The following is a 17,696-nucleotide window of genomic DNA, read 5'->3' on the forward strand; positions in this document are numbered from 1 at the left end:
GTGTTGATTCTCAATTGTCCTCGGCTCAAAATAATCCTGATCCCACAGTAGCATAGTTTGGAGGGGCATATCCTAAATCTTCTTCAACGTCAAAATAAGATTATTTCTAACCAAAGAGAATGAAACAGAGAGGAAAACCTGTACCAAAATCTGAATGCAAATTAAATTAGACTTTTGCTTGAGGCCTCCACACATTATTATCTACAAACATATTTGTGAGAAGGGAAGTTAATTTTAGTTATCGTAAGTCAGAATTCTCTCTCAGTCACAATTTATAAAAAAAAAGTCCAGGTGCGGTGGCTCACACCTGTAATCCCAGCACTTTGGGAGGCCGAGGCGGGTGGATCACAAGGTCAGGAAATCGAGACCATCCTGACTAACACGGTGAAACCCCGTCTCTACTAAAAATACAAAAAATTAGCCAGGTTTGGTGGCGGGCACCTGTAATCCCAGCTACTTGGGAGGCTGAGGCAGGAGAATGGCGTGAACCCAGGAGGCGGAGCTTGCAGTGAGCCGAGATCGCGCCACCATACTCCAGCCTGGGCGACACAGCGAGACTCTGTCTCAAAAAAAAAAAAAAAGAAAAGAAAGGATTTTCAACCAGGTGCAGTAGCTCATGCCTATAATCCCAGCACTTTAGGAGGCCAAGGTGGGTGGATCACCTGCGTTGGGAGTTCGAGACCAGCCTGACCAACATGGAGAAACCCCGTCTCTACTAAAAATACAAAATTAGCTGGGCATGGTGTCACATGCCTGTAATCCCAGCTACTCAGGAGGCTGAGGCAGGAGAATCGCTTGAACCGGGGAGGCAGAGGTTGCGGTGAGCCAAGATCGCGACTCCAGCCTGAGCAACAAGAGCGAAACTCCGTCTCAAAACAAAAGGATTTTCTTCAAAATAAGGGTCTTCCAAATTTCTTACCTACCCACATGTGATTCAGCGTGAAGAAGAGCAGAGTCTGCTGCCCCCTTAGACGGCAGAGCTAAGTGAGTGGAAAGAGGATGGGAGGAGACACTGCCCACCTCCTGGGAGAGCTGCAGGGGAACTCCTACTCAGGGGACCAAGAGTTCCCAGCAGCACTGTTCCCACTCCCAGAAGCCTGGGCCACTGTCAAGCGGCTTACCTACCGTTTGTTTAGGCCGGTGGTGACAGCACAGACATTTCTGAAGAATTTACTTGTTTAATCAATTAGAGCAGATTCATGTAACCCTTGCAGTTGTTCAAGCGATCCTCCCATCTTGGTCTCCTGAGTAGCTGGGACTACAGGCATGTGCCACCATGCCCGGCTAATTTTTTTATTTCTATTTTTGTAGAGACAGGGTCTCATTATGTTGCCAGGGCTGGTCTCAAACTCCTGGGCTCAGGCAATCCTGTCACCTGGGCCTCCCAAAGTGCTGGGATTGTCAGAGGCGTGTGAACCAGAGCAACTCCATCTTAAACAGGAGCTGGGTAAAATGAGGCTGAAACCTACTGGGCTGCATTCCCAGGCGGTTTTAAGGCATTCTAAGTCACAGCATTAGATGGGAGGTCAGCACAAAATACAGGTCATAAACACCTTGCTGATTAAAACAGGTTGCAGTAAAGGAGCCGGCCAAAACTCACCGAAACCAAAATGGCCACGAGAGTGACCTGTGGTCGTCCTCACTGCTACACTCCCACCAGCACCGTGACAGTTTACAAATGCCAGGGCAACGTCTGGAAGTTACCCTATATGGTCTAAAAGGGGAAGCATGAATAATCCACCCCTTGTTTAGCATATCATCAAAAAATAATCATAAAATGGGCAACCAGCAGCCCTCGGGGCTGCTCTTTCTATGGAGTGGCCATTCTTTTATTCCTTTACTTTCTTAATAAACTTGCTTTCCCTCTGCACTGTGGACTTGCCCTGAATTCTTTCTTGCACAAGATCCAAGAACCCTCTCTTGGGGTCTGGATCAGGACCCGTTTCCTGTAACAGGATTACAGGCATGAGCTACCACACCCAGCCCAGATGTTGTATTTTAACTTTTTCTGGCCATGTGACTTGCTTTTTGAATAAAATGTGAGAGAAGGTGACACATGTCACTTCTGGGTGAAACCTTTAAGAACCAGGACACAATTCCCCACATTCCCTTTTCCTGCTTGTTTGGCAAAGGAAGTGCCCTCTGAGGCAGGGACTCATGGAGCAGAGCCCTCTCACTAGCACTGCCTGGTGTTGGGTGGCGTGTGTGGCATGGATGGGGTGCATCTGGTGAGTGAAGTTACTGCCGTGTGGAGGTTGTTTGTTACAGCGGCATCGCCTGCTCACCGGACAGTCTGATCTGCCACTGCTTGCATCTGGACGCGCTAATGTAAGAGGAGAGCAGGATGGGGTCACTGCTGGTCTCTAGCTGAGCACTCACGGCTGATCTGTGGCTAAGCGCTGTGAATGCCAGCAGCCAGGAGGGGATCCGTTCTGTGAGTGCCAGAGGAAGGGCCAGCCTGAGCATGGATACTCCAGGCTGGCTCTTGGTTGAAAGTCAGATGCTTTTGGAACCCCGATTTACCCTTTCAGATCATTTGTAGACTGTCCTTACATATGCGAAGCACAGACTGGATTTCTGCTCCTGGTTCTGGAAATGTGCCTGTATACACATGGTAACTGAAGGGCCATTCCTCACCAAAGACTTACCAACAGTTTTATAAACCATTTTTTGCAAAAGTCTTTAACTGGCTGTAAGTCAGTGGTTTTCAAGATGAGCCCTAAGGAAGCTGGAAGAGAGGGGCTGTGCTGGGGAGACCTCAGAGTGCCGTGGGAGGAGCCCAGGGAATTTCACCCCAAAATATGGGACCCTGGCATGCAGATTATTTTACATGGAAAGCCCTTGAAGGGCAGCAGATGCTGAAGAGGTTTTTCTTGGATACTCCCTTTTCGACCTTAAAAGACTGCCACTCATGAGAACACACTTGCTTTCCATCCCCCTCTCTGACATCTACTGCAGAGAACAAGACTGAGGAATGCAGCCACATCTGGGCAGACTTTAAAAATATAATGTCTGCCTCTAGGGTGCAAATTCCAAAGAGAATCAATCCTTTACAATTTCTGTCTCCCAGGTCCATTCATTCTCTCCAGTCATCATTCCTGACCTCTCAAAAGCATTGTCTCCACTCCCTGCCCTCCTATGAAGAAGGATATAGAAGCACCTGCACCCCACTGGGTCACTGGGTGGCCACTCTCCTGTGATCTCCACCCCAGGCACGGGAAGGTAAATCTGTGTGTCTTTTTCTCTTCTCAATCTGCTCTTTTGTCAGTTCCTTTTTTTTTTTTTTGAGATGGAGTCTCACTCTGTCACCCAGGCTGGAGTGCAATGGCACAATCTCAGCTCACTACAACCTCCACTTCCCAGATTCAAGCAATTCTCCTACCTCAGCCTCCCAGTAGCTGGGGTTACAGGTGCACGCCACCACACCGGGCTAATTTTTGTATTTTTAGTAGAGACAGGTTTCGCCATGTTGGCCAGGCTGGTCTCGAACTCCTGACCTCAGGTGATCCACCCGCCTCGGCCTCCCAAAGTGTTGGGATTGCAGGCGTGAGCCACCACAGTTCCTTTTTTAATGAACCTTCAGAGAGTAGAGGGGGAAGCTGTCCCCTTTAGCCCCAAAGCATCTTCCACAGAACTCCTCCCTTTTTAAACTACTTTACTCCTAAAATTTCATTCCAAAAAAAACCTGTCATGACTAAACCAGGCTCTGAGCGCTGCTGTCTAATGGGTGCTGGCACTATACCCACGGTGTGAATTGGAGCACTGAGACCACAGAGCCAGCTTTCAAGGAGTGAAATTCAGCCCATGGCTAGGACTAGGGGAGAGAAAGGTACAGATGAAACATTAAGTAATAAACCTTAGTCTGCACAATGGACTAAATACATTTATAATAATAATAAGCATGATTTGTTTTTCTTAGAGACAGGATCTTACTCTGTTGCCCAGGCTGGAGTGCAGTGGTGCAATCATTGCTCACTGTAACCTCAAACTCCTGGGCCCAAGAGATCCTCTTTCCCCAGCTTCCTGAGTAGCTGAGACTCCAGGCACACACCACCATGCCAGGCTAATTTTCTCTCTCTTTTTTTTTTTTTTTGTAGAGATAGGGTCTCACTGTTGCCCAGGCTGATCTCAAACTCATGGGCTCAGGTGATCTTCCCACCCAGGCCTCCTACAGTGCTGGGATTATAGGGGTGAGCCATCACACCCAGGGAATGTAACTATTAACATGCACTATCCACCATGCATGCTATAACAGAGAAATCTGAGCACCTGCCTGCCCATGAAGACTTAGAGTCCTTGTTATTCCTTTTGCAAAATAATTATTAAAGTGGTAGTCGTGCACCAGTGTTGGCTCATATCCCAAACATACAAATACATTTAGCATTCTACCATCGGAAATAGCAACTGCTAAGGTATCATGGAATAATAAAATAAATCAGCACACAAAGGCTTTGTAAGTCTGTTATTGTTAATCAAATGCCTAAGAACTTCTCAAGTAAAGCTGTTATATTAAAGACAAACATTCAGTAAGAAACGTAAACAGTTCACTGCTTTTTGTGAAGAAAAGCTGTACTAATATCTTGCAATGCTCTCTTCACATATTCTCAGAAATTTTCTGGCCAACGTGGGACCCACTTTGACTTTCACAGGAACACACAGGGATTCCACTAACTTCAACAGATTTGTCTCCTGGCTGCTCAATTCAATGGCAGCCAGATGGAAAACGAAAAACAGAGGATGGGGCTGGGCCTATTGTGAAAGACACAAAGAAGTTATTGAGCAGGAACAGTCCAAAGTCTTACCCAGCTGCTATGAAAGCCCCGAGAATGATGGCAAAGACACTGACGATGATGTTGAGCGAATACTGCTTCCTGTAATAAATACATAAAGAAAGGAAAGGGAGCGGACAGGAAAACATTGAAATATGATTCTATTTTTTAAACAAATTGAAAATAGACATCAACAGTTTTACAGCTAAAATCTAGCAGACAATGCTTCATGTAGAGAAAGCACTAAAAGTGTTTCTAAGTCAGACTAAATTTACATTATTTCTTAAGCAGTTTTCTTAATCTAATTACAAACTGATTTCTCTGTTCTCACTAGAGAGATACTGGGACAAAACACAGAAGCGCTCCTGCTGGTGGATCTAGTTTGTACGGACTGATAGTGAGTATTCAAAGATTAAGATAATATTCAGTACAAGGGCTTAAAACACTGAACCACCAACCGAAATTCATTTCTAAATAATCCTCCCGGCAAAATCAAGAATCAACTTTTTGGATATCAAACTAAATATCCTCCTGAGAAATTTTATACCAACAATATAAAAATTAATTTCTTCTGATATTATAATCACTGCATCAGAACTGACATCCCTCATACCCTGCACACCTGTCCTGTATGTAGACGTGGACAGTTCCTCTTGTGTATTCCGAAATTGGTATATATTCCGTCTGGCTCAGGAAACAGGCTTACATCTGTTTTGGAGTTTCTTTTTCCTTCTCTCTTATGATTTTCTTTTGTTGTTGTTGAGACAGAGTCTCGCTCTGTCGCCCAGGCTGGAGTGCAGTGGCGTGATCTCGGCTCACTGCAAGCTCCACCTCCTGGGTTCCCGCCATTCTCCTGCCTCAGCCTCCCGAGTAGCTGGGACTACAGGCGCCCGCCACCAGCCCGGCTAACTTTTTTTGTATTTTTAGTAGAGACGGGGTTTCACCATATTAGCCAGGATGGTCTCGATCTCCTGACCTTGTGATCCGCCCACCTCGGCCTCCCAAAGTGCTGGGATGACAGGCATGAGCCACCACGCCTGGCCCTTTCTTATGATTTTCTACCACAAACATGCATTATTTTTCTATGGTAAAATTACAACTTTTAAAACATCCCTCATTAAGTTCTTAGGGAATCTCAGAAGCACACAACTACTTTTAAATGAATAAACCATTTGTCCTTAAATTATTGCCCAACTAGCAACGGCTACTAGAATTTGCTGGGGAAAAGAAATGCAGTGGGTGGGAGACACACTGGAAGAACGGAGGAAAAACAAAATCACCCGAGTATGGCGGTCTCCAGAAGTAACGTGAGGGGAATGGTGAACTTCCTGAGCACGGTGAACATCGGCAGGCTGCCAGGAAAAGAGTGAAGCACGTCAGACACCAAGGGTTGGTTGGTTGGTTTTTTTCTTTTACATGTTTTACATTTTTAATTAAGCTTACTAATTTTCCAAATTAATTTTCACATTTACCATTAACAAATCACATTAAATAATAACAATAAATGGAGATTAAAAGATTTCATGCCACTTTCACTTAGCAATTTATTTACTTATTTTTTATTTATTTTTGGAGACAGAGTCTCACTGTGTTGCCCAGGCTGTAGTGCAGTGGCGCTGTCTCGGCTCACTGCAACCTCTGCCTCCCAGGTTCAAGCGATTCTCCTGCCTCAGCCTCCCAAATAGCCGGGATTACAGGCACACGCCATGACGCCCGGCTAATTTTTGTATTTTTAGAAGAGACAGGGTTTCGCCATATTGGCCAGGCTGGTCTCTAACTCCTGACCTAAGGTAATCCTCCCGCCTCAGCCTCCCAAAGTGCTGGGATTACAGGCGTTAGCCACCGCACCCGGCCTTCACTTGGCAATTTAAGACACCATTCTGTCCAACCATTCTAAAGGTTATGCTGAAACTACTTCATGATGTGAACCAATACATCCTTTGACAAATCAAGTCAGGCCTATGCATCGTCATTAAACAGTCCTGACCGGCTGGGCACGGTGGCTCTCGCCTATAATCCCAGCACTTTAGGAGGCTGAGGCGGGCGGATCATTTGAAGTCAGGAGTTTGAGACCACCCTGGCCAACATGGTGCAACCCCTTCTCTACTAAAAATACAAAAACTAGCCAGGCATGGTGGTGTGCACCTGCAGTCCTAGCTACTCAGGAGGCTGAAACAGGAGAATTGCTTGAACCCGGGAGGCAGAGGTTGCAGTGAGCCAAGATTGCACCACTGCAACCTCTGTCTCAAAATAAAAAAAAAAGGTTCTGACCTTGGACCTAATTACTTCTTCTTGGGAAACTTATTCTAAGGTAATAATCGAAAGACAGGAAAAAAACCACATGCGTAAATGTGTTCACTGCAGTGTCCGTGGGAAAAACATCAGAAACAACCTAAATGTCAGACATCACAATGGTTAAATAAATTATGATACATTCAGTTGAGGGAACATGATATTATAACTGTAATACAAATACTATTGGAAAATCAATATTAAATAAAATGGATACAAAGCTATGTAGGGTCTACAATGTAACAAGATACATTTTATATACAGAAAAGGGCTGCAAATGATTATTTATTTATTTATTTATTTATTTATTTGTTTTGAGATAGAGTTTCACTCTGTCACCCAGGCTGAAGTGCAGTGGTGCAATCTCAGCTCACTGCAGTTCCCACCTCCCGGGTTCAAGCGATTCTCCTGCCTCAGCCTCTCGGGTAGCTGGGATTACACCACACCCGGTGAATTTTTGCATTTTTAGTAGAAACGAGGTTTCACTATGTTGGCCAGGCTGGTCCTGAACTCCTGATCTCAGGTGATCCACCCGCCTCAGCCTCCCAAAGTGCTGGGATTATAGGCGTGAGCCACCGTGCTGGGCTGAAAATGAGTATTTAAAATTGTCTGTTAAAAGGTAGATTTATGGGTGATTTTCTTCCCCAGATTTTATGTAATAAGGCTATATTTCCTTAAAATATATACTTAAGAACCTTTTACCCACTCCTAACACCCAGAGATTCCAGGATGCAGCTCAATGCATAGTCAACAGACTGCCAGGGCTGCCAAACGCCAGCCCAGCTCCACCTGCTTCTAGATGCGACCCTGAGCAGCCGATGAGCTAGGGAAAGAAAGTCAGAGCCGGAACAGCAGCACAGGAGGAGAGTGGCAGCTCAGCCAACCAGACCCCAGCACAGCCTTCACAGTCTCAACCATGATGCATCCAGAGAACAGCTGCAGAAAGAATGTTCAGGAACTTTATATTCCCACCTAAATATGTCTTATGAGACTGGCTGGACCTACATTTTTCAAAGCTGCAACAACAACAACAATACGTTTTATATTTTCAATTACATTCGGAAAGTATTCTAGAGTATGCCTTTTAAAAGCAAATAAGGTATACATAATGGTTAAAAGGTGAATGTTTTCCCCGTAATGATCAGGAATAAGACCAGGATATTCACTCTCACCATTGTATCTATTCAACACTGTACTTGAGGTTCTAGACAGTGCAATTAGAAAAAAACAAACATCTCATTTGGAAAGGAAGAACTAAAGCAAATCTCTATTTGTTGTACAGAACATCTTCTATACAGAAAATCCTAAGGGATCCACTTAAAAATTATTAGAACCACAACAAGTGAATCAAGCAAATGTGCAGGAAACAAAACGAATATACAAAAGTCAACGCTGAATATTGCTCACTAGCAATGAGCAATCCAAAAATGAAATTAGGCCGGGCACAGTGGCTCACGCCTGTAATCCCAACACTTTGGGAGGCTGAGGTGGGTGGATGACTTGAGGTCAGGAGTTCAAGACCAGCCTGGTCAACATGGTGAAACCCCACCTATACTAAAATTACAAAAGATTAGCTGGACGTAGTGGTGCGTGACTGTAATCCCAGGTACTCGGGAGGCTAAGGCAGGAGAATTGCTTGAACCTAGGAAGCAGAGGTTACAGTAAGCCAAGATTGCACCACTGCACTTCAGCCTGGGCAACAGAACGAGACTCCATCTCAAAAGAAAAAAAAATTAAGTTAGTAAAGCAATTTCATCTAAAATAGCATCAAAAAGAATAAAATTCTTAGACACAATTTTAACAAAAAAAGTGTAAAACTTGTGTGCAGAAAACTACAAAACATTGTTTAAAAAAAAAAATTAAAGAGGTCAGCAGGTGCAGTGGTTAATGCCTATAATCCTAGCACTTTGGGAGGCTGAAGTGGAAGAATTACTTGAGGCCAGGAGGTTGAGACCAGCCTGGGCAGGATCCTGCTGTGTTGCCAGGCTGGAATGCAGTGGCATGATCTTGGCTCACTGCAACCTCCGCCTCCTGGGCTCAAGCGATTCTTGTGCCTCAGCCACCCGAGTAGCTGGGATTATAGGCGTGTACTACTACACCTGGCTAATTTTTGTATTTTTAGTATAGATGGGGTTTCACTATGTTGATCAGGATGGGTCTCGAACTCCGGACCTCAAGTGATCCACCTGCTTTGGCCTCCCAAAGTGCTGGGACTACAGACGTAAGCCACCACGCCAAGCCAAAAAAGAAATATGTTTTTTAAATTAACCGGGCACAGTAGTAAATGCCTGTAGTCTCAGTCACTCGGGAAGCTGAGACAGGAGGATGGCTTGAGCATAGGAGGTCGAGGCTACTGCAGTGAGCTATGATCATGCCACTTGTACTCCAACCTGGGCAACAGAGTGAGATACCGTCTCTAAGAAAAAAAAAAAATTTTTTTTTTGAGACAGAGTTTCGCTCTTGTTGCCCAGGCTGGAGTGCAATGGCGTGATCTTGGCTCACTGCAACTTCTGCTCCCGGGTTCAAGCCATTCTCCTGCCTCACTCTCCCAGGTAGCTGGGATTACAGGTGTCCACCACCACACCCAGCTAATTTTTGTATTTTTAGTAGAGACGGGGTTTTTCACATGTTGGCCAGGCTGGTCTCAAACTCCTGACCTCAGGTGATCCACCTGCCTCGGCCTCCCAAAGTGAGCCACTGTACGTGGCCTTCTAAGAAAATTTTTAAATTAGAAACAGAAAGTAATGAAGACCTAAATAAATGGAAAGACACTCCATGTTCATGGATCAAAAGACCTTATGTTATTAAAACCTTATGTTATTAAAAATACTCTTCAAATAGATACACAGATTGCTAGTTTGGATATCTGACCCTTTATGCCTCATGTTAAAACTGGATCCCCATGTTGGAGGTGGAGCCTAGTGGGGAATGTTTCAGCTGTAGGGGCTGATTCCTCACGGATAGATTAATCATCTGGGGCGGGGGGGGGGGGGTGAGTTCTCACTCTGTTAGTTCCCATGAAGGTTGGTTGTTAAAGGACCCTGATAGCACCCCCCATCTTGCCACGGGATCTCTGTACACACTGGCTCCCCTTCCCCTTCTGCCAGGAGCGGAAGTAGCCTGAGGCCCTCACCAGATGCAGATGCTGGCGCCATGCTTCTTGCACAGCCTGCAGAACTGTGAAGCACACGAACCTCTTTTCTTCATGAATTACCCAGCCTCGGGTAGTCCTGTACAGCAACACTAACAAACTAAGTCACAGATTCAACATAATCCCTATCAAATCTTAGCTGGCTTTATTTATTCTTTTTTTTTTTTGCTTGCAGAAATTGACAAGCTGATTTTAAAATTAATAAGGAAATGCAAGAGAATTAAAAAATCAAAACTATCTTGAAAAAGAACAACAAAGCTGGTGTACTTACACTTTCCAATTTCAAAATTTAATACAAAGTTACAATAATCAAGACTAGCTAGTACTGGTTTAAAAGATAGATAGATAGATAGATAGATAGATAGATAGATAGATAGATAGATAGATAGATAGATGGATAGATGGATGGATGGATGGATGGATGGGCATGGTGGCTCACTCCAATCATCCCAGCAATTTAGGAGGTTGAGGCAGGTGGATCCCTTGGGCCCAGGAGTTTCAGACCAGCCTGGGCAACATGGTGAAATGCTATCTCTACAAAAAATTAAAATAATCATTAGCCAGGTGTCGTGGTGCACACCTGTGGTCCCAGCTACTTGGGAGGCTGAGGTGGGAGGATCACTTGAGCCTAGGAGGTCAAGGCTACAGTGAGTAGTGACTGTGCCACCACACTCCAGCCTGGGTGACAGAGCAAGACCCTGTCTCAAAAAAATAATAATAAAGATAGATATACAATCAAGAGAATAGAATTAAGAGTCAAGAAATACATTCTTAAAATTATGATCAATTGATTTTCAACCAGGGTGCCAAGACAATACAATGGAAAAAGAACAGTCTTTTCAACAAATGCTGCTGGGACAACTGAACATCCACGTGCAAAAAAATGAATTTGAACTTCTATCTCACACCATATACAAAAAATTAACGCAAGAGCTGGGTACTGTCACATGTGCCTGCAGTCCCAGGTACTCGAGAGGCTGAGGTGGGGAATCGTTTGAGGCCACAGTGAGCCATGACTGCACCGGTGAATAGCTACTGCATTTGAGTCTGGGTAACACAGCAACATAGAAAGACCCCATTACTTAAAAGAAAAAAATTTTTAATTCTCTGAGATGTATTAAAGACCTGGATATAGGATCTAAAACTATAAAATTCTTAGAAGAAAGTATAGAAGTAAATCTTTATGACCCTTCGGTTAGGCAAAGCCTTAGATAAAACATCAAAAGCACAAGCAACAAAAGGAAAAAATAGAAAAACTGGAATTCATCAAAATTAAAAACTTTTACAGGCTGGGCACAGTGGCTCATTCCTGTAATCCCAACACTTTGGGAAGCCAGAGAAGGCAGATTGCTTGAGTTCAGGAGTTCAAGATCAGCCTGGGCAACATGGTAAGACCTAGTCTCTGCAAAAAATATAAAAATAAGCCAGGCGTGGTGGTGTACACCTGTAGCCCCAGCAACTCAGGAGACCGAGACAGGAGAATCGCTTGAGCCCAGCACAGTGAGGCTGCAGTGAGCTGTGATTGCACCACTGCAATCCAGCCTGGGTAATAAAGCGAGACCCTGTCTCAAAAAATAAATAAATAAATAAATAAATAATATTTTTATAAATGGATAAACAAAACGTTATATACATACACACATATATATGTGTATATATACACATATATATACATATATATGCATATATACACACACATATATAATATGTATATATTATATATATACCTGCAATGAAATATTAATCAGCTTGAAAAAGGAATTAAAATCTGACACCTAATATAACATGGATAAACCCTGAAAATATGATGTAAGTGAATAAGCCAGTCAAAAAAGGCAAAAATACTGTACGATTCTACTTGTGTGAGATGTCTAGAGCAGGCAAATTTGTAGAGACCTAAATGTAAAACGTAAACTACAAAAATTCTGGAAGATAGCACAGAAAATTTGGATGATCTTGGTTTGATGATGGGTTTCAAATTCAAAACCAGAAGTATAATCCATGAAAAAAAAAATGATTGTGAACTTCATTAAAATTAAAAACTTCTGCTCTGTGAAAGACAGTGTTAAGAAAATAAAAAGATAAGCCACAAACTAGGAAAAAAATATTTGCAAAACACATATTTGATAAAGGACTTGTATCAAGTAAATGAAAAAGGATGAATTCATGATAGGAAAAAACAACAACAAACAAACAAAAACCAACCCTCCCTGGTCACCATTGAAGGTGTCAGGACACTAATTTATTAGTCTGAGCACTAATAAAGGAAGGAAGCTTTTATCCTGCTTTTCCTATATGAAGTGGTGAAAACCTGTCCTTATTGAAAAAGTTTAGGCCAGGCGTGGTGGCTCATGCCTGTAATTCAAGCACTTTGGGAGGCCAAGACGGGCGGATTACTTGAGGTCAGGAGTTCAAGACTAGCCTGGCCAACACGGTGAAACTCTGTCTTTACTAAATATACAAAAATTAGCTGGGCATGGTGGCAGGCATGGAATCTCAGCTACTTGGGAGGCTGAGGCAGGAGAATCGCTTGAACCCAAGAGGTAGAGGTTGCAGTGAGCCAAGATCGCACCACTACACTCCAGCCTGGGTGACTGAGCAAGACTCCGTCTCAAAAAAGATATCAAACCCTTAAAATCATTAACAGTGAAATTGATCCATTTAATAGCATTCCAAGAAGGATAAGGTATTATGTGCCCCATAATCAAAAGACCCTGAAATAGGCCGGGCACAGTGGCTCAGACCTGTAATCCCAGCACTTTGGGAGGCCGAGGTGGATGGATCACGTGAGGTCAGGAGTTCAAGACTAGCCTGGCCAACATGGTGAAACCCCATCTCTACTAAAAGTACAAAACTTAGCCAGGCGTGTTGGCGCATGCCTGTAATCCCAGCTACTTGGGAGGCTGAGGCTAGAGAATCACTTGAACTCGGAAGGTGGAGGCTGCCGTGAGTCAAGGTAACGCCACTGCACTCCAACCTGGGTGACAGAGTGAGACTCCATCTCAAAAAAAAAAAACAGACCCTGAAATAAATGCAGATGCAAATTTCAAATGTATACAGCACACACTTGAAAATGTCTGTCATTTATTCTTCCCTGCACCAAACCTGGTCTACACCAAGCCTGAGGAGATGTTCCTGCTCTTATAAAACGGAGACGAAACCAAAAGTCACACAAAATCATATTCATACCAACAGTCGTACCTGGATAAATCAGACCTTCTCTACCTTAATGTCTACAGCTCTCATATTCTATGTTCAGGCTTGAATATAATAAAAAAAAAAAAAGCTTTTTAACATTCCTAAAATCATTGGCCAATTAAACTCAAAACTCCACCTTACTTTCTTAAATTACTGAATATTATTGTCTTCCATATAGTAGCAGAACTATCAATGGCAAAATGAAACTTAGTCTTTGTAACATTGGCAGCACAGAGGTGAGGAACTAGCCATTATCCCGCACTCTACCTTAATTTACTTGTGCTTGATAATCCACTTATGTGGTTTCCAACGTAGAGGAGAGGCAGAGGAAACAGCTTCAATAAAAAAAATGAATATTTAGTTAGAACTCCAATAAGCATTTTCCTTCACATATAAAAATGGTGACAGATACTTCACCAGACAGGATATTCAAACAGACATTAAAAAAATGATTTTGGTGCGGCATGGTGGCTCACGCCTGTAATCCCAGCACTTTGGGAGGCCAAGGCAGGTGGATCAAAAGGTCAGGAGTTTGAGACCAGCCTGACCAACATAGCGAAACCCCATCTCTACTAAAAATACAAAAATTAGCTGGGGGTGGTGGCACACGTCTGTAGTCCCAGCTACTCAGGAGGCTGAGGCAGGAGAATTGCTTGAACCCGGGAGGCAGAGGTTGCAGTGAGCCAAAATCGCGCCACTGCACTCCAGCTTGGGCAATAGAGCAAGACTTCATCTCAAAAAAAAAAAAAAGACAAGGGGCTCCTCCTCACTAGTCATCAGGGAAATGCAAATTAAAGCCCATAAGATGTCACAACACACCCACCAGATTAATAAAATTTATTTATTGATGTATTTATTTATTTTTGAGACAGAGTTTTGCTCTTATTGTCCAGGCTGGAGTGCAATGGTGTGATCTTGGTTCACTGCAACCTCCACCTCCCAGGTTCAAGCAATTCTCCTGCCTCAGTCTCTTGAGTCTCCTGTAATCCCAAGCTGGGGTTACAGGCACCCGCCACCATGCCCGGCTAATTTTTTGTATTTTTAGTAGAGATGGGGTTTTGCCATGGTAGCCAGGCTGGTCTTGAACTCCTGGTCTCAGGTGATCTGCCTGCCTCAGCCTCCCGAAGTGCTGGGATTACAGGTGTGAGCCACCTCACCCAACCCAGATTAGCAAAATGTAATATGACTCACATACCAAGAATATGAAGCAACAGGGACTTTCATGCACACTTGTCAGAAGGTGAACTGGTACAGCCACCAAGAAGAACTGTTCAACTTTACAGATTGAAGCTGAAGATATGCACGCCCCAGGGCCAGCAGTTCCACTCCCTGATAGACACATTCCTCACTCATAGGCACTGTTATGAACTGAATCTTGGTTTTCCCCACATTCACATGTTGAAGCCTCAATCCCCAATGTGACTGTATTTGGAGATGAGGTCTTAACCAAGGGAAGTCAGGTTACATGAGGGCATAGTGGGAGAGCCCTAGCCCAACAAGACTGGTGTCCCTATATGAAGAGAAGAGGCCAGGCACGGCGGCTCACACCTGTAATTGTAACACTCTGGGAGGCCGACAGAGGAAGACAGCTTAAGCCCAGGAGTTCAAGACCAGCCCTGGCAACATAGTGAGACCTTGTCTCTACAAAAAAAAAATTTTTTAATTAGCAAGGCATGGTAACAAATGCTTGTAGTCCCAGCTACTTGGGAGGCTGAGGCAGGAGGATCACTTGGGCCCACGAGTTTGAGGTGTGGATGTACCACCGCACTCCAGCCTGGGTGACAGAGCTAGACCCTGTCTCAAAATAATAATAAAAATGAAAATAAAAACAGAAAGAAAAAGAAGTGGAAGAGATACCAGGAGTGCACACACAGAGGAAAGACCATTGAGGGCACAGTGAGAAGGTGGCTGTCTGTAAGCCAGGAAGCAAAGCCTCACCGGAAGTCAACCCTGCCAGCACCTAGGTCCTGGACTTCCAGCCTCCAGAACTGCGAGGAGATCCATTTCTGTTGTTGAAGCCACCTGGCCAGGGGTATTTTGTTATGGCAGCCCCAGCTAACACATGGATGCCAGAGTCCAACTTTTAAGTATGTTCAGGGTGGTACTTTTTATTTTTCTAGCCCCCAAACTGGAAATATCCAAATTACCATGAATAATAGAACAGATAAGTAAATTGTGATATATTCATACAATGAAAATAAAAGAATACAGCCACACACAACACGGATGAATTTCACTATCATAATATTAAGTGAAAGAAGCCAGATACAAAAGAACATAGAGTTAGATCCCCTTTATCTCAAGTTCAAAAGCAGGTAAAACGAGACTATAGAATTTAGGGATGTGGCTGGGTGCGGTGACTCAAGCCTGTAATCCCAGCACTTTGGGAGGCTAATGTGGGCGGATCACCTGAGGTTGGGAGTTCGTGACCAGCCTGACCAACATGGAGAAACCCCGTCTCTACTAAAAATACAAAATTAGTGGGGCGTGGTGGTGCATGCCTATAATCCCAGCTACTCAGGAGGCTGAGGCAGGAGAATCGCTTGAACCTGGGAGTTGGAGGTTGCAGTGAGCTGAGATTGCACTCCAACCTGGGCAACAAGAGCAAAACTCCGTCTCAAAAAAAAAAAGAATTTAGGGATGCATCCAGATTTAGAAAAACTACAAAGAAAGCAAGAAAATTATTGTTAGAAAAGTTAGGATAGTGGGTAAGGAAGACTTTGTGATCCCATTTCATGACCTAAGTAATGGTTTACAAGGGTAATTAGTCATTCAATTACACATTCAAATAGGATGCCTTTTTCTCTATGTATAGATTTTACCATTTTAAAATGTTTTAAAATTATACTATAAGATAAAATAAGTCAGTAAGCCCAGTAATATTCTGGTTTTTCTCATGATGATTAGGTTGACAGCTTTCATATACTCTCAACCTGCATTTTTCTTCTTTTCTGAGCCCCGAATTTTTTTTTTTTTTTTTGAGATGGGCTCCTCCACTTGTTGCTCCAGGCTGGAGTGCAGTGGCATGACCTTAGCTTTATCGCAACCTCTCGCTCCTGTGTGTGGTTCAAGCTTTATTCTCCTGCCTCAGCCTCCTGAGTAGCTGGGACTGAAGGCGAGGCGTGCCACCACGCCCAGCATTTTAATTTATTGTGAGACGCAAGCCACCATGTTGCTTTCTGGTCTCAATCTCTTGACCTCGTGATCCGCCTGCCTCAGTCTCCCAAGTGCTGGGGTTACAGGCATGAGCCACCGCACCTGTTTTTTTTTTTTTTTTTTTTTTTTTGAGACAACGTCTTACTATGTTCCCCACACTGACCTCCAACTCCTGGCCTCAGGCGATCCTCCTGCCTTGATCTCCCAAGTCGCTGGGATTATAGGCGTGAGCCACCACACTGGGCTCCCCTGGTTACTGATGCTGTAAGCATGTGCTTCTTTAGTCTGTCTGATAAATAATCCAGGGCTAGATGCTGGCATTTTTCCAAGCATTAGAGAAAGGCAGCAAACCAGCCACATGAGGTCCTCACCCTCAGGGAACTGACAGTCTGATTTAAACCTAAATGCTGTCATAATCCATTTGATACCACCTGTTGTATAGGACTGGTCTAAGAATTAAATGCCTGACCTAATGTCTGGAACCCAGCAACTGTTCAACAAACGTTAGTTCCATTCCACAGTCCAGGAAGGAATGGCAGATTTTCTGTTTCTAGTTCCAGGATGGAAAACACTGCGTATTTCTATGTATATCAAACTGCATTCTTCATTCCACTCACAGCTTTTGTCAGGCCAGGATAAAATGAAAACTGAAAATAGAAATCAGTAAACGAGGGCCCAAATCCAGACCAGCTCTTATTTATGTAAATAAAGTTTTATTGGAACACATGAACATCAACCCATTTCAATGTCATCAAGGGCTACTTTTATGGTACAGTGGCAGAGGTGAATAATTGCAAGAGATGGTCTGATCCTTTACCAAAAAGTTTGCCAATCCCTAATTTAGAGTTCTCTCACTTCAGAAGACACACAATATTCATTGATTTGATGTCAGTTGTTAAGCACATACTTTTACTACTATATGCATTACATAAATGGACAACTAAGCGATATACAATCTTTACTAAAAAGTTTCTTGACCAAGCACGGTGGCTCACACCTGTAATCCGAGCACTTTGGGAGGCCAAGGTGGATGAATCACTTGAGGTCAGGAGTTTGAGACCAGCCTGACCAACATGGTGAAACCCCATCTCTACTAAAAATACACACACAAAAAAATTAGCTGGGCATGG

The 17,696-nt window shown here is 43.7% G+C and overlaps 1 protein-coding gene across 4 annotated transcripts in view; it reads right to left on the minus strand.

The window, feature by feature from the left end:
- SLC35D2 (solute carrier family 35 member D2) overlaps positions 1-17,696 on the minus strand; it is a 62,441-nt gene that overhangs the window by 25,817 nt on the left and 18,928 nt on the right. For 3 of the 4 annotated variants that reach the window (XM_003912014.4, XM_009189252.4, XM_017949307.2), the window contains 3 exons: positions 13,678-13,745; positions 6,050-6,121; positions 4,803-4,871 (listed from right to left, as the gene is read on the minus strand). In XM_003912014.4, coding sequence (XP_003912063.1) covers positions 4,803-4,871; positions 6,050-6,121; positions 13,678-13,745 — 209 coding nt within the window. The remainder of the gene's footprint in view (positions 1-4,802; positions 4,872-6,049; positions 6,122-13,677; positions 13,746-17,696) is intronic. The other variant, XM_021927741.2, reaches the window with a different exon arrangement.

The sequence above is a fragment of the Papio anubis genome, chromosome 13, assembly GCF_008728515.1.
Source record: "Papio anubis isolate 15944 chromosome 13, Panubis1.0, whole genome shotgun sequence".
NCBI classification, from domain to species: domain Eukaryota; kingdom Metazoa; phylum Chordata; class Mammalia; order Primates; family Cercopithecidae; genus Papio; species Papio anubis.